The following is an 18,910-nucleotide window of genomic DNA, read 5'->3' on the forward strand; positions in this document are numbered from 1 at the left end:
GGCACAACCGGACTCAGGACAATGAGTTTTTCTGATGTATAAAATGAAAATGGCATCAATTAAAAAAAAATTCCTGAAAAAAATAAGAGAACTTTGCTGAGAAAGAGACCTTTGAGATATCCCATCACCCCTGTGGTAGTCATCCTTGTATTAGCCGTCTTAGGGGCCATGTCTCAGGCAAAATGGAACTAGCAGGTGCTGTACAACCTGTCCCCATAGCAAGGTACTGGCACCACAACTACACAGCTTGGGTGAGGAGGGTTATTTGCCTCACAGCAATGGTATCATGGTGCTTCTATTTGTTGGTCTGGGGAGACAATAAATAAGGAGGCATGAAGTGAAATCATACTAAGTAAGGATGAGAGGGGCCAAAAACCCTTTTCCTAACCTCAGTTTGGACTAGCTTCTGTATCTCAGCACCCCACCCTGTGTCCTTTCCTTTCCCTGGCTCATGGGAAGATGCAGATGTAGGAAAACACCCTGTGCTGCCAGCTGTCCTCACATCCTGCCGTGTAGCCAGCACTGCCACTCGCACAGCAAGCTGCCTGCCAGCACCAGCACCATGTGCTCAGTTCATGCTGGGGTAGTTTCTGTTGGCTTCCATCAGCCCCTGAGTTGGATTGACCATTCTGGCAGCAGCACTTGAGAAACTGGGCAATAAAGCACTGCCTCTGGAAGTGGTCTCAGAGGAAAGCAGTAGCTGGGCAGAGCAAGCTGTGGCTGTTCCAGCTTTAGACCCGAGTGTTCCCCTGCGGTGCTGAGGGGTGCAAGGTTCCAAAGCCCAGCCTTGACAAGCAGGATTCCCTATGGGGAGCACATGGAAAACTTTGTTTGCAGGAACTTGACAATTTTGCTCTTCCACACAGAGAGTTCAGCATCCTCAGAACTTCCCACATTGCTGGAAGGACACACCATGACATAGTGATGTGCAGAAGGGCACAGCTCTAGCAGGTAGGACTAATGGAATTGGAGAAAGCCATTTTTCCCTCTTTATGCAATTTTTTTAGCCACTTCTCATGGCTTTTGGAAATGCAGGGCCCTGAAGTTTTTCCAGACTCATCTGCTACACTGAGCTTTTAATTAGAAGTAGGAAAGGAGCTCAGAAAGCCCAGCTGATGTGAAAATGCTGGAACACATCGTCTGAAGCAGCACCCATCTCCTCTCCTGCAAGCTATTCTCACAGCCCCATTACCAGGTGTTGATGTTTACTTATCTTCCCCAAACATTTATTAACATGAATTAACAGGTGACAGGTATTTTGACATTTACAAAAGAAGCACTACTAATTGAGTAGAAAAAACCCAAACCTTGAAAACACCCACCCACCACAAATACACACATACGCACAAATGAAGCTCATTCAGATCTGAAAATCACCAAAAACTAAACCATTGAGCACACACGACATCTTCACTGATTCATCCCTCAGGGTGGCTCCTGAAGTCCTCAGTTTGCTCCAGGTAATCTTCAAAGCAGAACACCACGATATTATTACACGTGTAATAGTTAGTGACTTGGTGAAATATTTATCAGCAGTATTGCTTTTTGATTAAGAGTTTCAGCCACGTTGAGGTGCAAGAAGAGCTGCTGAGAAAATGCTGAGAGTGTCAGGTCTGCAGGATATGTGTGGCTCAGGCAGCTGTGGGGACACAGCAATGTCTGTGCGGGGCCGTGGGGACACCACGGGCATAGCAGTGCCTGTGTGGGGACATTGAGAGCACAGCAGTGTCTGTGCGGGGCTGTGGAGACGCTCCGGGACAGCGGTGTCCGTGGGGACATTGAGGACACAGTGGTGCCTACGTGGGGTTGCGGGGACATCATGAGTGCAGCAGTGCCTATGTGGGACTGTGCGGACACCACGGGCACAGCAGTATTTCTGCGGGGCTCTGGGGACACTGAGGGGCACTGGTGTCCGTGGGGACACTGAGGACTCGGCGGTGCCCGTGTGTGGCTGTGGGGACGCCACGGGAGCAGCAGTGTCTGTGCGGGGCTCTGGGGACACTTGAGAGCACAGCAGTGTCTGTGCGGGGCTGTGGAGACACAGAGGGACATTGGTATCTGTGGGTACACCGAGGGACAGTGGTGTCAGCAGGACACCGAGGGCACGGTGGTGCCCGTGCGTGGCCGCGAGCACACGGCGCTCACGCCGTGCCGGCGGCGCGGCCCCCACCGGGCATGCGCGGGGGCCGCCCGGCGCTCGCTCCCCTCGCCCCGCGCGTGCAGCACCGCGGTCAGCGCCCGCGCGCACGGGGCGGGGCGGCGCGGGGGCGCGCGCGGGCGCGGCGGCGCGCGCGGAGCCGGAGCCGGGCGCGGGCAGAGCCGCGGCGAGCGGAGCCAGCGCAGCCCAGAGCCCGCCCGGCCGAGCCCAGCCGCCGCCGCGATGCTGGACCCGTCGTCCAGCGAGGAGGAGTCGGAGGAGCTGGTGGAGGAGGAGAGCGGCAAGGAGCCGCTGGCGCCCGCCGCGGCGCGGCTCTCGCCCAGCCGCCCCGGCGAGGGCCCGGGTGGCGGCGGCGGTGGCGGCGGTGCCGGCGGCGGTGGGAGCGCCGGGGGGCTGCAGCCCGGCGGGCGCGGCAGCGGCGCGGCGCGGCCCGCCAGCCCCAGCCCCTCGGTGGCCAGCGAGAAGGAGAAGGACGAGCTGGAGCGGCTGCAGCGAGAGGAGGAGGAGAGGAAAAAGAAGCTGCAGCTCTACGTCTTCGTCATGCGCTGCATCGCCTACCCCTTCAACGCCAAGCAGCCCACCGACATGGCCCGCCGGCAGCAGAAGGTACCAGCCCTGCCCTGCCCTTCCCTGCCCGGCGCTGACCTCCCGGCCAGGCCCGGCCTCCTGTCCCCATCACCCACCCCTGGCTGCTCCCTGCCTACCCCTGTCCTCCTACCCTCGCCACCCACCCACCTGCCTGCCCCCTGCTTGCATGCCCACAGCTTACCTATTGCGCTGCCCGCTCCCCTAAATACCCCTGCCTGCATTCCCTGCCTGTCCTCCTGCTCCCCAGGCCTGCAGCTGCCCGGGCACCCCAAGGGCACTCTCGGCACAGGGCACCTTGGGCCCGCGTGTTGGGGTTTGCTGGCAGCAGCCCTGTCCCGGGGCTCAGGGGAGCCCCACGACCCTTTGCCACCCTCCGTGCTGCTCCCCGACGTGGCCTCCAGCACGGAGCCTGCACGGTGACATAGGACACTGCTCCTAGTTACGCAACGTTGGGATTTGGGAAGTTTGGGATGTTGGTCGTCTAAAGGTTGTTGAAAGGAGAGAGGTGTGTTAGATTGCTGGAAAACACCAGGTGCGTGTCATTACCTCCTGCAAAGGGACTCCACAACTCCATGCTTACTGCAAAGTTTGCTTAACTGGGAGTGCCGGCACTGACTTGGGGAGTTGCCGAGTCTCATTTAAACTTCTTGCAAGTGTTTGTGTGCAGCGAGCTCCCTGACACCGGCCTCTCAGCAAAATGGGGCAGCAGAGGTTTGCCATGAAGTCTCTGCCACAATCCTGACTCTTCCTCCCCAAGTGCGTCACCGCGGCAGGGCTGTGTGCTGCTCCAGGCGGAGGCTGGGCAGGAACACTTCACCTGGGCTCCCCATCCCAAGGAGCTGCCTCGGAGCTTGTTTCTCCTCTAAGGCACAAACTCATGGGCCAGGACAGAAATTTAAGTTTCTCTGAGATGTGAACATGGGTGTCTTCCAGTCAAATGCAGCCAACTTTTTCCCTGTGGCAGCCAGAGCTGGGTCTGTGATGGGATGTAGCAATCTGGAACAGCTGGCTGGTTTTTTTTCACCATTTTCAGTTGAGTTTCTTAGACTGCAGTTTTAGCCTTGATACTGTTCTGTGTTCACAAATGACCTTTACAATTCAGGCAGACTCCTGGTTGTATTGATGCAAACGACATTCAGTTCTGCTACACCACAGGACTATTATTAGTCATTGCAACATACGGAGGTAGGAAAGTGTATCCGTACTGTCTCATGTAGTTTAAAGGCAATATAGGACAATCTGGTGTTGCTGGAAGGCTGAATGATCTTCTTTTGTTTGCTGAGCAAAGGGCATAGCTGAAATTATAGCTAGGTTTCGAGATGCTTTTATTTATTTATTTTTGCCTTTTCAATATTGTGAATTTCCAAAGTTGTTTTGGCTTTTGTTTCCTGTGTAACTTCTTTGTGTTAGAGAAAGATTGTGAAATGTAAGTAATTGTTAGTTTTGCAGAAACAAAAACAAACAAACGAGCCCTGCAACTCACATGAAATTGAACCAAAATTGACAAGTAGTTTATCCAAAGGAGCAGGCAGATCTTGTGGTCCAGAGAAGAGTGGCTGGGAAGAAGGACAGTTCATAGTCCCTGAAATCAAAAAAGTGCATTGTGAAGGGACAGAAAGAGGGGAGGAAAAGGGGGTGAATAAAGTGCAAGTGAAACAAAACAATGAGGAGTAATGACAACTGGCAGCAATACTCAAGGACACGGAGAAGTTATGCACGATCTCCGGAGGAAATAATCCATCCTCTGTGAAATGAAGAATATAGGGAAACATGTCTGGCTTATTTATACAGATAGCTAAAATAGGTGTGTCTTGGGGGCTCACCGTCTCCCCTCAAACTTAGCAGTGAGATGGAACTGGGAAAGTTAAATTTGACGTGACAACACATGTCAAATTGAATTCACCCTTTTAAAGGTAAAATCATTCTGGTTTTTTGTCTTCTGTATATCCTTATATTCAGTTGTCATGCTGGGAATAAATCCTTGCCCTTATTCCTTAGCCAAGGCTCCTACTGAAGTCAATTAAAGGACTGCCAGAGCCCGCAGTTTGTTGCTGGACTTATGTCCTCTGTTTTCTGTACGCATCCCTCTGGGAAAGACCATCCTTCCTTCTCTGGCTGCAGGGTGACCAGAGAGTGAACGTAGGGGACTCCTTCTCTCTTGGCTACTGAACTTCAGCCTCAGTGTTTTGGTTGGGCTTTTAGTAATGATGGAAATACCAGGCGCTCAAGACTCACCAGAGTCATGCAAATGCATTTTACTCCTTAGGGAAAAGGTGGGAGAAAACTGGGTTTTGGTCCTGCTCTAATGGGAGCTGCTGTCTCAGTTTTTGCTCATCAGCAGAGGAAGAATAAACTGCTTCCTTTTCCATTTGTCTCTCCATCCTCACAGTCTGCTGTTGCCAGGGAAGTCTTTCATCCTGGGAGAAATGGGGAGCAGAAGACCCCCAGTCCCCAGGCTGGTGTGCAGGACCGTGCTCCCTCCTCTCTTGATGGTGCTGGATGGAGAGGCTGTGGAGGGAGCTGCTGGATCCACATGTGGGCACTCTGGAGATGCAAGGGCCTGACCCTGCAGATCTGCCCACTGGAGTCGCTGCAGGACATCTGGGAAGCCCCACTGAGGCTCTGACAAGGCAAGGGGACCAGCCAGGCTTCACAGTGGGCTGCTCAGACTCCACACCTGTGTCAGGGAGGTGCCACACAGCCACCTCAGAGGTGTTTGGGCAGATCTGTGTGGTGATGAGGGCTGGTGACCTGTCCCCAGCCATGCTCAGAAGGTCCTGACCAATGCTGGAAGGAGGAGGATGAGGTCTGGCTTCACCTGGCTCACAGCTCTTCCCTGTAGCACGGGAGATGCTGCCACCCCTAAGCACAGCTCAGGCAGGGGACTGTGGCCTTGCAGGTGAGGCAGTGAGGCTGTTGCCCCGCAGAGTGGTTTCCTGGCTGGCTTACCTGATAAGAGCCAGCCCATACCTGCAGGAGGACCACAGCTGAGATGGGCTGTGTTGCAGGCAGCCCCTGCCCACGCTCCCAGAGCCCAGGGCTGCTCCTGTAGCTTCATCTTCTTCTTTGCAATTTTCTCAGATAAGAAAGCAATTGATTTTATTGCGGTCACAGCACTGAAGTTCTTGCCTGGGCTGAGGATCCCTGCGGTGCCTCCCCTGAGGTGTGTAATCCTCCCTCCTTGATCCTGCAGCACTGCTGTCTCAGAACTGGCTGGTACCTGGAGCCCCAGGGAGCTGCATGTTACCGTGGTGCAAATGCACCGGCACCGCGGGTACTGGTTATGTGTCTGCACGCCTGTGTGCAGTGCTGGGGAGCTGGAAAATGCAGCCTGGTGTTCTGCAGCACTCAGAAACCACCTTGGAATAAGGGGAAGTGTGTAGTTAAGGTAGTGTTGCAACAGAAAGGTTTGACATGCCGTTTGATAAATGATAATGTATGAGGGTGAAGCGAACAGTGGAAAAGTTTGAATGGATGGCGTAGCTGCGTATATACAGCACGTGGGCATGACAGCGTTGTTTGTTTACACCAGCAACAAACTCAGTTTTGGATTTCCAGATAAATTTAAACAGATGCCACTCAGAGCTGGTATTTTTCCAATCTTGACACCCCAGACATTTCAGCAACAGAGAAAAAATTGTTTTCTAGATCAGCGTATTCCATTCTACACCTCTGCTTCAGGTTTATCTTGATGTTTATGTGGTAAAGCTTCACTTGAGTAACTACACATCTGTGATGTCTACCTGTAAATGCTTTTATTTGCATCTCACTACCACTGTTTCTCAAGGGAAAAGAAAAAAGGCTTATTAGATACCTTCCTGTGCTGTCTTACTTACTTAGGGTCCTTTTTTAAGCCACCGCTGAATTCCAGGCACATTTGACAGGTGGATAGTGGTCTGCAAGACACTTGTCCCTGAAAAGCTAGGTGAGAATAGGGAGATCCATTTTTATCTCCTACCCCAGGTGGGAGGAAGGTAGCAGTGTGTGGGCAGCCCTTACTAGACACTGGGGAATCTGAACAAGAGACTTACTGAATGTGGAAAAAAACCTCCCATAAGACCTTACAATATTGCTGGACATGGAAGGCTCCAGCCTTGCAATGCAGCTCAGGAAGAAAGTGGCTTTGCCAGCTCTGTTGCTCTCAGAACAAAGTGTTTTATTACCGCAGATGGCACTTAGCTTGGTAATTGCTTGCCCAGGATGTATTTAGTCTTTTCTCTAGCTCATGCTGACTTGTTGGAAGTAGAGTTGAGACAACCAGCCGTGCTCGGTGCCTCTTCCCACTTGATCCCAACTGTCTGAAGCCTTTGGGAGGAGAGCTCAGCCGGCAGCCTGGGGATGTCAGACAAGATGTGTGTCTGTAGTGGTGCAGACCAAGCATCCTTGGATGTGGGTTATACCTCTTGCTAAATACCTCCAAAGCACAGCAGCCAAAAGGCACAGCGCAACCTAGGAATAGCGTAAATGGAGAGATCATCTCCAGATTATTGCCAGCCCCATGAAAACACTCGTTGGGAAAGGGGCAGCAGGAAGAACTTGTTAGGAGATAAAATGTGGAGAGCACATTAGGTTAGACATCACTGCAGTCGTGATTGCCATTGCCTGTTTTCCTCCCTCCTTGTGGAACAAGGGTGCAGGCAGGCGGGAAAGTAAATCAGTTCCCAGTGGGATAAATGTGGGATGAAAAAAGTTCCAGCTTAGTTGCAGATTACCAGAGCTACTCCTGGGAGAAGTGGCTTGTGATTTGGGTCCCTGTGTAAGCCTGTGGGATGACGTCTGGTGCATTAGCAAAATTCTCAGTCAAATTCAGCGAAGTGCTTAAGCTTGTGCTTTGCTGAATGGTGATTGATTTAAGCACAGTGCTTAATGCAGAACAGGTGTGAGGGGTCAGACTGTTAAATTGGTTACAATGCACCTTAAATTATCAAATTTCTGCCATTTCAGCATGCACACAGATGCTACAACAGTTAGGAACGTAGTAAAGCTAGTGCAGCCTTCCAGATAATTGCACACTTCTTCCCTGTCACAGGCTGGGTTGTTAGTTTCATGCCATATTTACACAAGTTCTCTCTTAAAATCACCAACACATTGCTCTTCTGGGACAGACATTGACTCAGGTGGTGTTGGGACGTGTTTTAGCAGCTTTCTGCTGGAGGAACTTGATTTTTTGGTCAGATTCTGCTCTGCTGGCCTCGAGAAATGCTTGGAGGTGTGGTTTTCTCAGCTCTGCAGGGGAGGAGAGGTAAAAACAGTGCTCTGCATGTTTTCTCTCTGTTCCTCTGTTGCTCTCTAGTGCTGTTTAAGGAGGAGATGCAGGTCTGAAGCATGAGCTGGACCTCATGGACAGCTCTGTAGTTGCAGCGAAGCTTACCACATAATTACTAGTGCTATGCCTATAAAACCTGAAAGAGTAGTTAGGGGATGACTTTACCACGTAGGTGGCTCAGTGTGGGCATAGGCCACTGTGACCATCAAATGAGAGCTGTGTGTGTGGCTGGGCTCTCAGCTGGAGCTGTCCTTGGGTCAGCTTTGTGCCAGCCCCAAAGCAAAGACAAGCCTGTTTTCAGAGCATCATTGTGGGGAGGAAGGTCTGGCACATCTGAGATGCTGTGCTCCTTAGCAGTGTGGAGTGCAGAATGTGATTATTGTGCTCAAATCGCCTGGATTCTGCAGAAAATGGTTATTTTCAGTCAAAACACTTATAATTTATTTTGCCAGTGCCTTATCTTAATTTAATTCTGGAGATATTAAATATTTGTCATACTTTGGCTATTTATATACTTGCAGCTTATTGGATTGTGAAGCAGGTAATTAAATAGGCTGTGAGCTTGGTCTTTGGCTGTTGTGAAACTTTGCAGTTCTTGATCCATAGCCTGACATTTCAGTTATTCTGGGTGGCACCTCTTGGGCTAGAGATATTGTGAACTAAGAGTGGAGAAGACTTATCTGATTGTGCAGCTCCAACCCCTGCTAAAGCCCATCATTTCCAAAAGGTATTATTTATGGCCTTGCTTTGCATAGTCTAGACACTCTCCCCGAAGCACTTTGCCTTTTGCACAACTTGTAATTCCTTCTGCTGAGTGGTGAGTCACTTGTTCTCGTTCACCTAAGTGGGAATTGGTCGGCAAGTCATTTCCCTATGCAATTTTTTGTTAGCTGGAGAAGTATTTACTTAGTTTGTAGTGTGGTTTAGCAGTAGGAGCCCAGCCATCACAACTCTGCTAGGAGCACTGTGTGCATACAAACCCCTTAGAGCTACTGCCAGTGCTTTACTCCAGGGTGGTACAAAGTAAACATCATATTTCTATTTAATTATGTAAACTTGATCAGTATGTTAAGACCAGTCAATATAGTATGATCAGTAAAGCTGCTGCTTGGATGGTGTTGATGTGAATCCAGCTAAAGACTTCAGCAGTGCCAGGGTTTCACCCACAGAGTGATTTCTAGGAATCATATATTTTAGTGTGTCTTTGAAAGTTAAGACTAGTTAAAACAGTAGAGTTCCCTTAAAACAGCATACAAGAGGACATTCCCTGGTGGTGAGCAGCTCCTCTCTGTTTGTCATCCAGGAGAACAGCCGGCTCCTCAGAGGAGGGGTTTGATAGGTGGCCCCTCAAAGGTTTTCTCTTTCTGGAAATAGAGCAGGGTGAGGTCCAAGGGAAGGTGGCACCTTGCTCCCCAGCTCTTTTGGAGCGTGGTGGAGCCATAGCAGAACAGGCAGAGTTGTCTCCTTACCTTTGGCTGCTCCTCACGCAGGTGGTACCACCAGCTCCCAGTGGGTCAGAATTGGGTTACCCTTCTCATAGGGTGATCCTTGTGGTTCAGCAGCAGGTCCAGCTGTATCTTCGTGAGGTGGGAGAGGGGAAATGCAAGAGATGGCAGGTTCCTGGGGAGTTCTCCTGTGTCATTACCTTGTAGGTACTGACAAAAGTACACAGAGCATCTTAACCTGGTGCCTGCTTAGGAAGGAGTTATTTGTGGGTACAGGATATTTGGGATACTTCACCTGGGTTTTCCTCTGAATCGGGTGGGCTTCATTCTTAAAACCAGACATAAGAACAGTTGCTGAGTGTTGGATGTTAACCTTTCGAAACTGTTGTTTGAAAAGGTGCTTTTAGTGATAATATTTGGTATTGTTTGTCTGTGATTCAGGCTGATAAAGTCAGACGTTTTCTAGAATTTAAACACCTGAGTCAAAATGTCATGCAAATATTTATTCAGCTTGAGGGAAGCAATGCGGTGTTTGTAGTTGTCATAGTTCAAAACCTGCCTGTCTACTTCACAGCAAGGCTGAGAGCTTGGACTTTTATTAGTGTCAGGTATATAGTGACCCTTGTCGGTGTCTCCCCGTACCCAAATGTTAATATTTGATGAAGAAATTAATGAAATCTAGATTTAATCATGGGTTTTCCTAGCCCAAAGAATGGGGGTTTTTTTGATGATGGTGCTGCAGTGTTTATCCTTGGGGACTGGAGATGCAATGTACAGATCTCAAAGGAACCCCACTGACTTTGGTAGGACTTTGGGCTGAGTCCACAATGAATTTGTACAAATACCCTGGCAAACAGGGCTGCCCACTGATGGTCCTGCAGTGGCCTTTTGTGATCTTATGTGCTAAATTAGGGTAACATTCACACAAGGGAAGAGTGCTCTTTGACTTCCTAAAATTATGAGTCTTCAAGTCTGGCTTTGTCTGTAAACCTCCTGCAGACTCCCTCCTTGGCGTGGGATTTAGATCCACACTTGATTTAGTATGAGCACCACATATGAACTCGATCTGATCCTGCACAAGCATGGAGCAGAGTGACCCTGTCCCTGCAAATCCATCGCTCACTGTCTTCAGACAGGGGAAGAATCTTGGGGGGAAAAAATTCAATAAAGGTTTTGGCAGTGGAAAAGAAGTACTTGTTTTGGATGTTGTTGTTGCCTAATGTACTTCTGCAGGAGAAAGGAGCCCTGTATCCAGAGCAGCTGCAGCACCGTGGTGTGTGCAGACACAGTTCAGTCCCTTGGAACAAGGCTAAAAGGGGATGGTTTGGCTCCCAGTCGCCTGTCTGGTACAGGGGAGGAAGGTAGTAGGGAGGAAATGCTGTTTTCCAGGCTCACACCATGAGGAAGTACTGATAGAAGAAGCTATTTGTTAAGAAATGTCTTATTGAAACCATCTCACACGTTGGCTTGTGAAGAGCATTAGTGATGTCTGCACTAGCTTTTGAGTTTGATCCGGAGCACCCACTGAGCTGGAGAGGATGGCACAGGGAGTTTGCAGATTCTGTCAGTTTGTATTAACCACTGGTGTCTGTTAGTTGCAAGGTGTGTTTGCAATCCATAGGGTGTGCGGGGCTTGCTGACTCCTGCAGGATGTGATTCTCCCTTTCCTAGGGAATTAATTTTGTTATCAGGCCGGATGATGCTACGTTGGCATTGCCCTGAGGTACAGAAGCCTGTGTGGTGGAGTGCAAGATTTTACCATCTTAAGCACCCCAACATGTAGCCACAGCCCACGGTGCTTCCCCACCTCCATAGCACAGGGGAGCAGCCCCTTGCTTTCCTTTGAGCCTTTCAAAGAGAGGTGGCAATTTCCCTTTGTTGGCAGGGATGCAGGTGTGTGTGCACGAGGGTTGTTTTGGAGCCTGGGTATCACAGCTGACATACAGACTCCAGCTGGGACAGGAGGGTACAAGCTGCCTGGCTGGTGGCACCCCGGTGAGATAAAGAGACTTGGGTTTGATATTTGGCTGTCAGAGAGAAGATAAACTGATGCTTCTAAACACAGCACCATGCTCATAGGACTGAGATGAGGTGGGTGCCTTCTCGTTGAAGTAACATCGCATTTCCAGCTGGTGCTTTGCTTGGAAACAGACTCTTATCCCCAAGAAGAGATTTGGGGGACCCCTGTCCAGCCCGTTGGCCAAGTAAACTTAAATACTGCAAAGACACTTTGGGAAGAGGTTTCTGAGCTCACAGGCCAGCCTTGACATGTGGCTGGTGCAGGTGGCTGTGAAAGGGAGAAGCTCCTCCAGGAGCAGCCAACCAGATGCAGCCTGTCTCCCCTCAGGTGTCCCTGTTTGATGGGTGGGGGCTGGGAAGGAAGGGGCATTCAGGAGTTATACTGAGTGATTTGGGAGCAATTAGGTGAAGCCATGCAGAAGTTTCTGTTGGACTGCTGCTGATGCTGTCAGGGGCTGTAGCTTTTGCAAGGAGGGGGTTTCACTTTGCCTAGTGTGCTGTTGAGGTCAGCTGGTCCCACACCTCAGCAGCAGAGGATTTAGGCAGCTGGAAGGTGATACGGGTGTCCCACAAGCAGAACATCAAACGAAGGCAGTTTTCCTCTAAGATGCCAAACACCCTTTCCTAATTCAGGAAGAAGGCACAAATGCTTTGCATATTGCACGTGCCCAAGTTTGCTTTTCTTGCCTCCACCCCTAGATTTCCCTCCCTCCCAGCAAACTGCTCCCATTCTTCTTGCAACCAGAGATGACAGACTCATCGCTGCCTCAGAAGGAAGCTAATGGGGTGACGCAGCAGGAGCCAGCTGCTTTGCTACCTGCATGGTGACAGTGCAAGGATGAAGGAAGGACACAGCCAGCCCTTCTTCAGCCATGGGTGGTGCTGTGTGACCTGACAGCGGTGCCTGCTGCAAAAACCAGCTCCGTGCCTCCCACCCGTGGCTCTGCAGACCACCCTCTGCCCACGAGACCTCCAGGCAGGAGCCATCTGCTGCTGTTATCTGGGGACGTGCAGCTGTCTGAGCTGCACGGGGTTGGGTTTTGGTGCATAGCCAAGAGCTAGTTGGAGTTAGAACTGCAGAGACTTTGTGTGTGCTCAGTCATTCGCGAGGGCAGAGCAGCTCTTGAGTGTGAATCGATGCCGATGCTCTGCGACGGGAAGGAACAGGGATTTGGGAAGGGCACCAGGCCTGTCTGAGGGAGTTTGGAGTTGGGAACTGGCAGCTTTGCTCCCTCCCTTTATCAGCTCCCTTTATCAGTTTGGTGCTTCAGTCTGCAAACTTTCCTCCTCTGGAAAGGTATCTGTGAAGGAGCTGGGGCAGTGAGGAGGGATTGCTGACAGATTCCAGGTGTGGCTGTGTTTTCCTCTTCCATCTCCCACTTGCTCTGTGGCAGGTATGACCCACAGCCATGCAGGGATGGTGGAGAATAATACTTTCCTAGCCTCTAGCTATCTCAAGAGAGAACTGGTGTCCTCAAAAGACTCAAGTTGATCATGCAATGGTAGTTTACTTTGGCCAAGGCTCTGTCTGCTTGTTGGTGGGCTCCTGGATTTCAGTAGTACCTTCTGCTCTTAAAGATGTTGGCCAGAATGCTGCAAAGACCCTTCCCCTGCCTTCAGCTGGGGTCTTGTGATGTTTTTCTGCTCCGAGGGCTATTTCTTCCCCAGAATCTCTCACAAAACATTCCCCCACAGCCGTGTGCCCAGCAGGAAGAGCGGCAGCCGGTGCACTTGTTCTAGCCTAACTGGCAAAGGGAGGGAAGGAAGGGCAGGGAATGGCATCAGAGAGCTTGTTCTTTAAACAGTGAGCTGGCTGCTTGCACCAGCTACCATGAGCCTGCAGGGCTGAGACAGGGGCATCCCCTCAAGGGTTCCACCAGCCTGGGGAGGAGGGAAAGTGTCTGCAGAGCAGAGAGAGCACGTCTGAGGCACAGGTAGGGAACAGAAAGAGCATGCTGGTGGCATGATGGAGGATGGGAGAAGTGAGTTTGGCATTTGAATTCCACTTTTAAACCTCTGATTTTGCTTGTCGTTAAGTGCTGTTACAAGTGCATGTGCTTGTACAAGGGTCATGAGCTAAGCAGGATGTGATCTTCGTGGGTGTTTTTAGAGGGTTTCTCCATCAGTAGTGGCAGCCACTGAAGTGCCCAGATTCCAGTGCCATATAAATTGCTGGCTGGTATAAAATGGATGTTTCTTCCTAAGGCTGTGTTGCATCTCTGCTGCTTAACTTTTATTTGGAGTTCCTCAAACACCAGCCTCTGTGACAAAGCTCCTGCTTGGTGCATATCTCATGCAGCAGGATGTGAGTGATAGAAATGCTTCCTGTAATTTCATCTCTCTGTAAACTCCCTTCTCTCAGCTTCTGTCACACACCAGAATATTCCTTTCTGTGCAGAAGTCACCCCAAAAGTGAATCAGATCCTGCTGAGCAGGACAGTCTTCCCACCACCTATTTATAGTGTGTGCAATTACCCTCCATGCATCTTGGAACTCTAATTGCCTTTTTATTGCTGTTTAGCAGTGTGTTAAAGGTTTTTGAATGCTCATGCCTTGTTTTCTCATTAGCTCTATTTATTCCTCCTTTGGCTCCCTTTCTCAACCTCATCAAATTTAGCATCTTCTTGCCTTCAGGGCCTTGGGCAGCTCTACTGCTTCTGACTTCTCCCATGTCCTGTCTTGCGTTGCTGCTCCAGATGCTTCGTGTTCCCCAGTCTCGCTCTGACGTGCTATTGGGGCCCATCTCCTGGAAGGGGCTCTGTGCCTGCTGTGATGCCCTGCCAGTGATCCCTTTGCTGGGCAGGGTGGCTCAGAGAAGGTGCCTTGGTGTCTCTAAGGCAACTGCCTTGCATCAGGCAGGGCTGGTTAGCATAGTGATGCTGCCCAGGCAATTAGGGGCAAGTACATGATTTCAAAATGGGAAGCAATGGTCAGGAGTCTAGGAAGCAGCTGGTAATAGGGACTGGGAGTTGGTAAGCCAGGTAGGAGGCAGGTGTTGTGTCTTGGGATCCCCTGCATGGGTTTGTTTTGCCAGGGTGGCCCAGGAGCTGCTGTATCACCAGTGGTACCCACGTGATATGGCCCCTCTCTAAAGCCACAGTCTGTTGGGCTGGGGGCATGTACAACTGGTATCACTGGGATGATGTTTTTTAGTGTTTTATGTGTATCCTGTACCTATTTTCACCTGATGGCCATGACAGCATGGGGTTGGACAGCACCTGGTACTCTGAGTGGGTCACTGGGAGCAAGCAATAGCCTGCATTTGCCTCATATAGTTTCTGAGTGCAAAGTCCTGTTCAATGTTATTTTCTTTATGTTTTCACCTTGTTGTGTGGCATTTCCATAGCTCAAATTAATTTAATTATCCCTCGAGGTGTTTGCTTGCTCACAGTTGTCCTAGACTTTATTGCCCTCCTCTTGTGTATTGAGGAGCCCACACAAATCTTAATCATCAGTAAATGTAATCACAGTGCTTGATGTTTGTTCTTCCAAGTCCATGCTGTATACAATGAATGAAACTGGTCTTAATACCCATCTGTGCCTCCCTTTCAGCACCTGTTATGTTCCAACATGCTTCCTTGCTGTGTATGGCCCTACCATTCAGTCCTAACAGCATTTGTATTGACCAGAGAAATTAATGTTTTATGTAAAATTCTATCAAAAGCTTTCTCACCTTATGGGTAATTTATGGCCAGAGCAACCTCAGTTGCAACCTCAGCACATCTGCTAAATGTGCTGTCTGCTCAGGGAGGACTTGGGGACCAGGCTGAGTTCAGTAGCCTGTGGTGTCTGCAGGTTGTGGGCTGAGGACAGGCGAGTGCTTTGCACTGCCAGCCAGCATCCCTGCCTGCAGCCCGTGTCTGCCTGTGACATGGTGGCACTTGTGACATGGGCTGTGCAGTGCTGCTCTAGGCTGGCATCCTCACCAACCTCACTCTGCCTGAGTGTGGGGGTTCATTAGTCAACAAGAAAATTACTGAAGTGAAACAGGGCCTGGAGCTCTCTGGTCTCAGAGGGAGTTTGCTGTTTCAGATTCCTTGTGAAAGGTGAAAGCAGAGGCAGAGCTTGGCAGTTTGGGCACTGGCTGGAGGCTTGGGTCTGCGCCAGGTTACAGGCTCCCTGTTTGCTCCTTCACAAGCTCTCACAATTATCCAGATCTTTCTCAAGCTGCCATCAATGAGAAGGTGATGAAAATATTTCTCCTTCCTCTGTGGAGCACTGGAGGATGGTGAGAGCTTCTGAGATGCTGAGTTAATTGCTTAGTGCAGGATGCAGGTCCCTGGGACTGCTGAGGCTGGACCTGGTGAGAGTATCCGTGCTGTAGCTCAGACACACACAGACACTGAGTGCCCAGGGGCTGTCCCTTCCGTGACTTGCTGTGTCCTCCAAGCAGCTTCTACAGCTGCTCCCTCTTAAAATAAGACAGTTAATAGTCTTGCATAATTCATGCTTATGAGTTGTACACATTTGATGTTTAATTTACACACATGGGGCTTCTTATAGTTCTTACCAACTTTGTGCACAATAGCCATGCACCCTCTCCTCCTGTTTGCATTTGGGCAGGTGGACAGCAGGCTGCCTGGTGTTTCCATAGGCAGGGCAGTGCATGGCTTGTTGGCAGCTCTCTCCTCTGTCATCTCCTGAGCTTGTCACGGGTGCTGCCATCCTTCAGGACAGCACAGCAGGGAGAATTGCTCTGTAATGCAGAAGCAGGGCAGGAAAATCTCCATCCTTATTGCACCACTTTTCTCTTTCCTTTGAATGCTCTCAAAACCCAACTGCTGTATGAAAGGAAGGCAGCCTGGAGTGCTGAGCCTGGCTTTGCATTGCTGGGAGTCTGCAAAGCAAGGCTCTGCTCCAGACAGGCTCTCTCAGGATGCATATGCATGTGCTCCATATGCATGTGCTCCATATGCATGTGCTCCATATGCATGTGCTCCATATGCATGTGCTCCGGCTGCCCTTGCTTAGGGCGCTCTTGATGCAAACCGTGGCCTCCAGATATTTGTGCTGTGGTGATGCTTAAGGCTCACAGGGACAATCAAAATGAGACTAACAGGAGATGGGCATTTAAACTAGTGTAGCAGTTCAGCTGCCCCCTGTTAAAGCCCACGTGAGCAGGAATAGAGTAAGACCTGATTCTTTCCTATCAGCCAAAGGCATAAGATCCGATGGCCAGCCAGAAGCATCTGGCTTGCTGTTTAGTTGCTGCAGGTCTGGGAGGGAGTTACAGATGCTCCAGTAGTGTGGCAAATCATCTCCATTTATCTTGTGCTGTTATGCCTCGATGATGTCAGGTGGTCTCTTTACATATATTCAGGCTAAGCAAATCACAGTAGTTTTCCTATTAAAATTTAATGATGAAAGATCACACTTATAAGCTATTTCTTTTCTTTTTTTCTCTAACCAGTTGTTTCATTTGCTGTATAACCCTCATGCTAATGGTAATAATCTTTCCTTGCTGTGACTCAGGAGAACAGATGTGCCTTTTGAACTCAATTTTTTTACCTAGACAGAATCTTTGTGGTTTGGATTTTTTTACAGCTCTGATTACTTGCTTGGCAATGCTGTGACCTATATTCAAGGTGAAACTTGTGATAAATACTTGCTTTGGGAGAGGAACAGCTATGTTTTTGAGAAGCTTAAGGCCTGTCAGGCAGTAAGCCTCATTTCAATTAGATGTCAAAATGCAAATCCTCCAGACTTCAGAGTATGTCAAGGTGAGAGTAGAAAGGACTTTAATCCATTCTGAGATTGAGTTGAAGTCCTCAAGCACTTTAATTGTTCTTGGTTAGTTACACTGGCTAGGAATGCTGTGGGAGTAAGTCACAATTGTGTAAGGAAACCCTTCAATAATATTTTTTTGTCAAATGTTAAAAGGCTTGCTGGCTTTGTGTAGCTCATAGGACTATCATCCCTCAAATCATAGAAATATGACTGAAAGTTGCAGCTGTAATGACAACTCCCCTGATTTTAATGTCCCAATTATTATTGGGCTTTGGGGTAAATCTGCTTTTTCTGTGGGAGAATCTTATAAACCAGACACATTCTCAAAGTAAATAAAAATAATCCAGCAAAGGCAGGTGCACTATGGGTGCTATGGCTGGACCTCCCCAGATGACCTGTGGGACCAGCCAGCCCTGTGTCACCGACCCTGGTTTCTGTCCTGGCCAAGAGCCAGGATTGCTGTGGGACCTCATAGCAGGATGGGAGGGGACGGGAGCAGCACCCAGGGCTGGTGGCAGCTCCACTGGATGTCTGGTGGCTCAGATGGGGCACTAATGCTGAGCAGAGCCACAGCCCTGAGCTGAGCTTTAGCATCACTAGATAGGAGGACTGGGGGTTTTCCCCATGACAGTGGTGCTTTTGGAAGAGATGGCGCCTGGAGCTGAGAGCACAGCTTGCCAAAGCAGAAAGGAGCATGCCAGCCCCAGGACTTCAGGGGCTGGAGGAGGGAATTGCTCACATGGATGCTTAGTATAGAGTGGGTAAGCGCTTGGGAGGCTTTTCTTCCTGTTGCTGGCTTTGAAAGGGTGAATGAGAGATCTTGGGTATTGGAAGGACTGAAATATTTTTTTACTTTCTGCTTGAAGAGATAGGCTCAGTTCTACAAAGTGTAAATGAAGTTTCTACTCTTAATTCTCATTTACTTTTATCTGCTTCTCCTTCTGGCTTCTTAGCAAACAGTAACAAAAAAATTGGGGGTGAGAAACAGCAAAAAAACAACTTGTCCCTGTTGAAACCATGTGTACAAGGTCGTAGCTGTTTATGTAGCAAATCTCACAGGACTCAAAAAATGTCCTTGATGTCGTCTTGTGCGATTTATCAGAGGTGTTTATGGAGTCACAGCACTACTTTGCACCAGAGATTGCAGCCATACATTGTGGTTGTACATTGTGCATCTCTTCGTGCCCAGCTTGGATGACTACGATTTGTAGATATAAGGTACAGAAGCTTAATAAAAAAATTACAAAAATGCAAATGATACAGCTATTTTGTTTAGAAAACATTTAATTATGGTAATGTGTAGACTTTGCAGTAGAAAAACTTCTGTAGACAGAGAAATTCTATAAAATGTCCATGTTCTTGGGAGCTGGAGAGCGTTCACAGCCACCTCACATCACCCCATTCCCGAGGGAGCCGAGCAGCCAGTGAGTCCCCCATGGCTGGCAGATCTCCCTGTGGGGCTGGGGCTGTTTTTGCAAGGCCGATCTGGGCATTGTTCTTGGGAGTTGCTGGGTGTTGGTGACCCAGCCGAGGTGGGAAGGGCTACAGGGCGGCAGAGGCAAGGAAACAATCTCAGCATCATGCGGGCTGCTGCTGAATCACTGTTTACGCTGTTTCTGTACCTGCTGACTCGATGCATGGAAATAGGGTATCTCTATTTTTAGTTCTTACCTTGTGCATTCATGCACATGCACGCTGAAATTAGAC

The 18,910-nt window shown here is 49.6% G+C and overlaps 1 protein-coding gene across 14 annotated transcripts in view; it reads left to right on the forward strand.

The window, feature by feature from the left end:
- Positions 1–2,310: 2,310 nt before the first annotated feature.
- The window catches only part of CADPS (calcium dependent secretion activator), a 211,321-nt gene continuing 194,721 nt past the window's right edge, over positions 2,311–18,910 (forward strand). For 7 of the 14 annotated variants that reach the window (XM_064667313.1, XM_064667321.1, XM_064667316.1 and 4 more), the window contains exon 1: positions 2,314–2,764. In XM_064667313.1, the coding sequence (XP_064523383.1) occupies positions 2,381–2,764 (384 nt within the window). In that variant the 5' untranslated portion in view covers positions 2,314–2,380. Of the gene's footprint in view, positions 2,765–18,910 lie in introns of all 14 variants that reach the window. The other 7 variants (XM_064667312.1, XM_064667320.1, XM_064667315.1 and 4 more) reach the window with 2 other exon arrangements.

The sequence above is a fragment of the Pseudopipra pipra genome, chromosome 11 (genome assembly GCF_036250125.1).
Source record: "Pseudopipra pipra isolate bDixPip1 chromosome 11, bDixPip1.hap1, whole genome shotgun sequence".
In the NCBI taxonomy this organism is placed as follows: domain Eukaryota; kingdom Metazoa; phylum Chordata; class Aves; order Passeriformes; family Pipridae; genus Pseudopipra; species Pseudopipra pipra.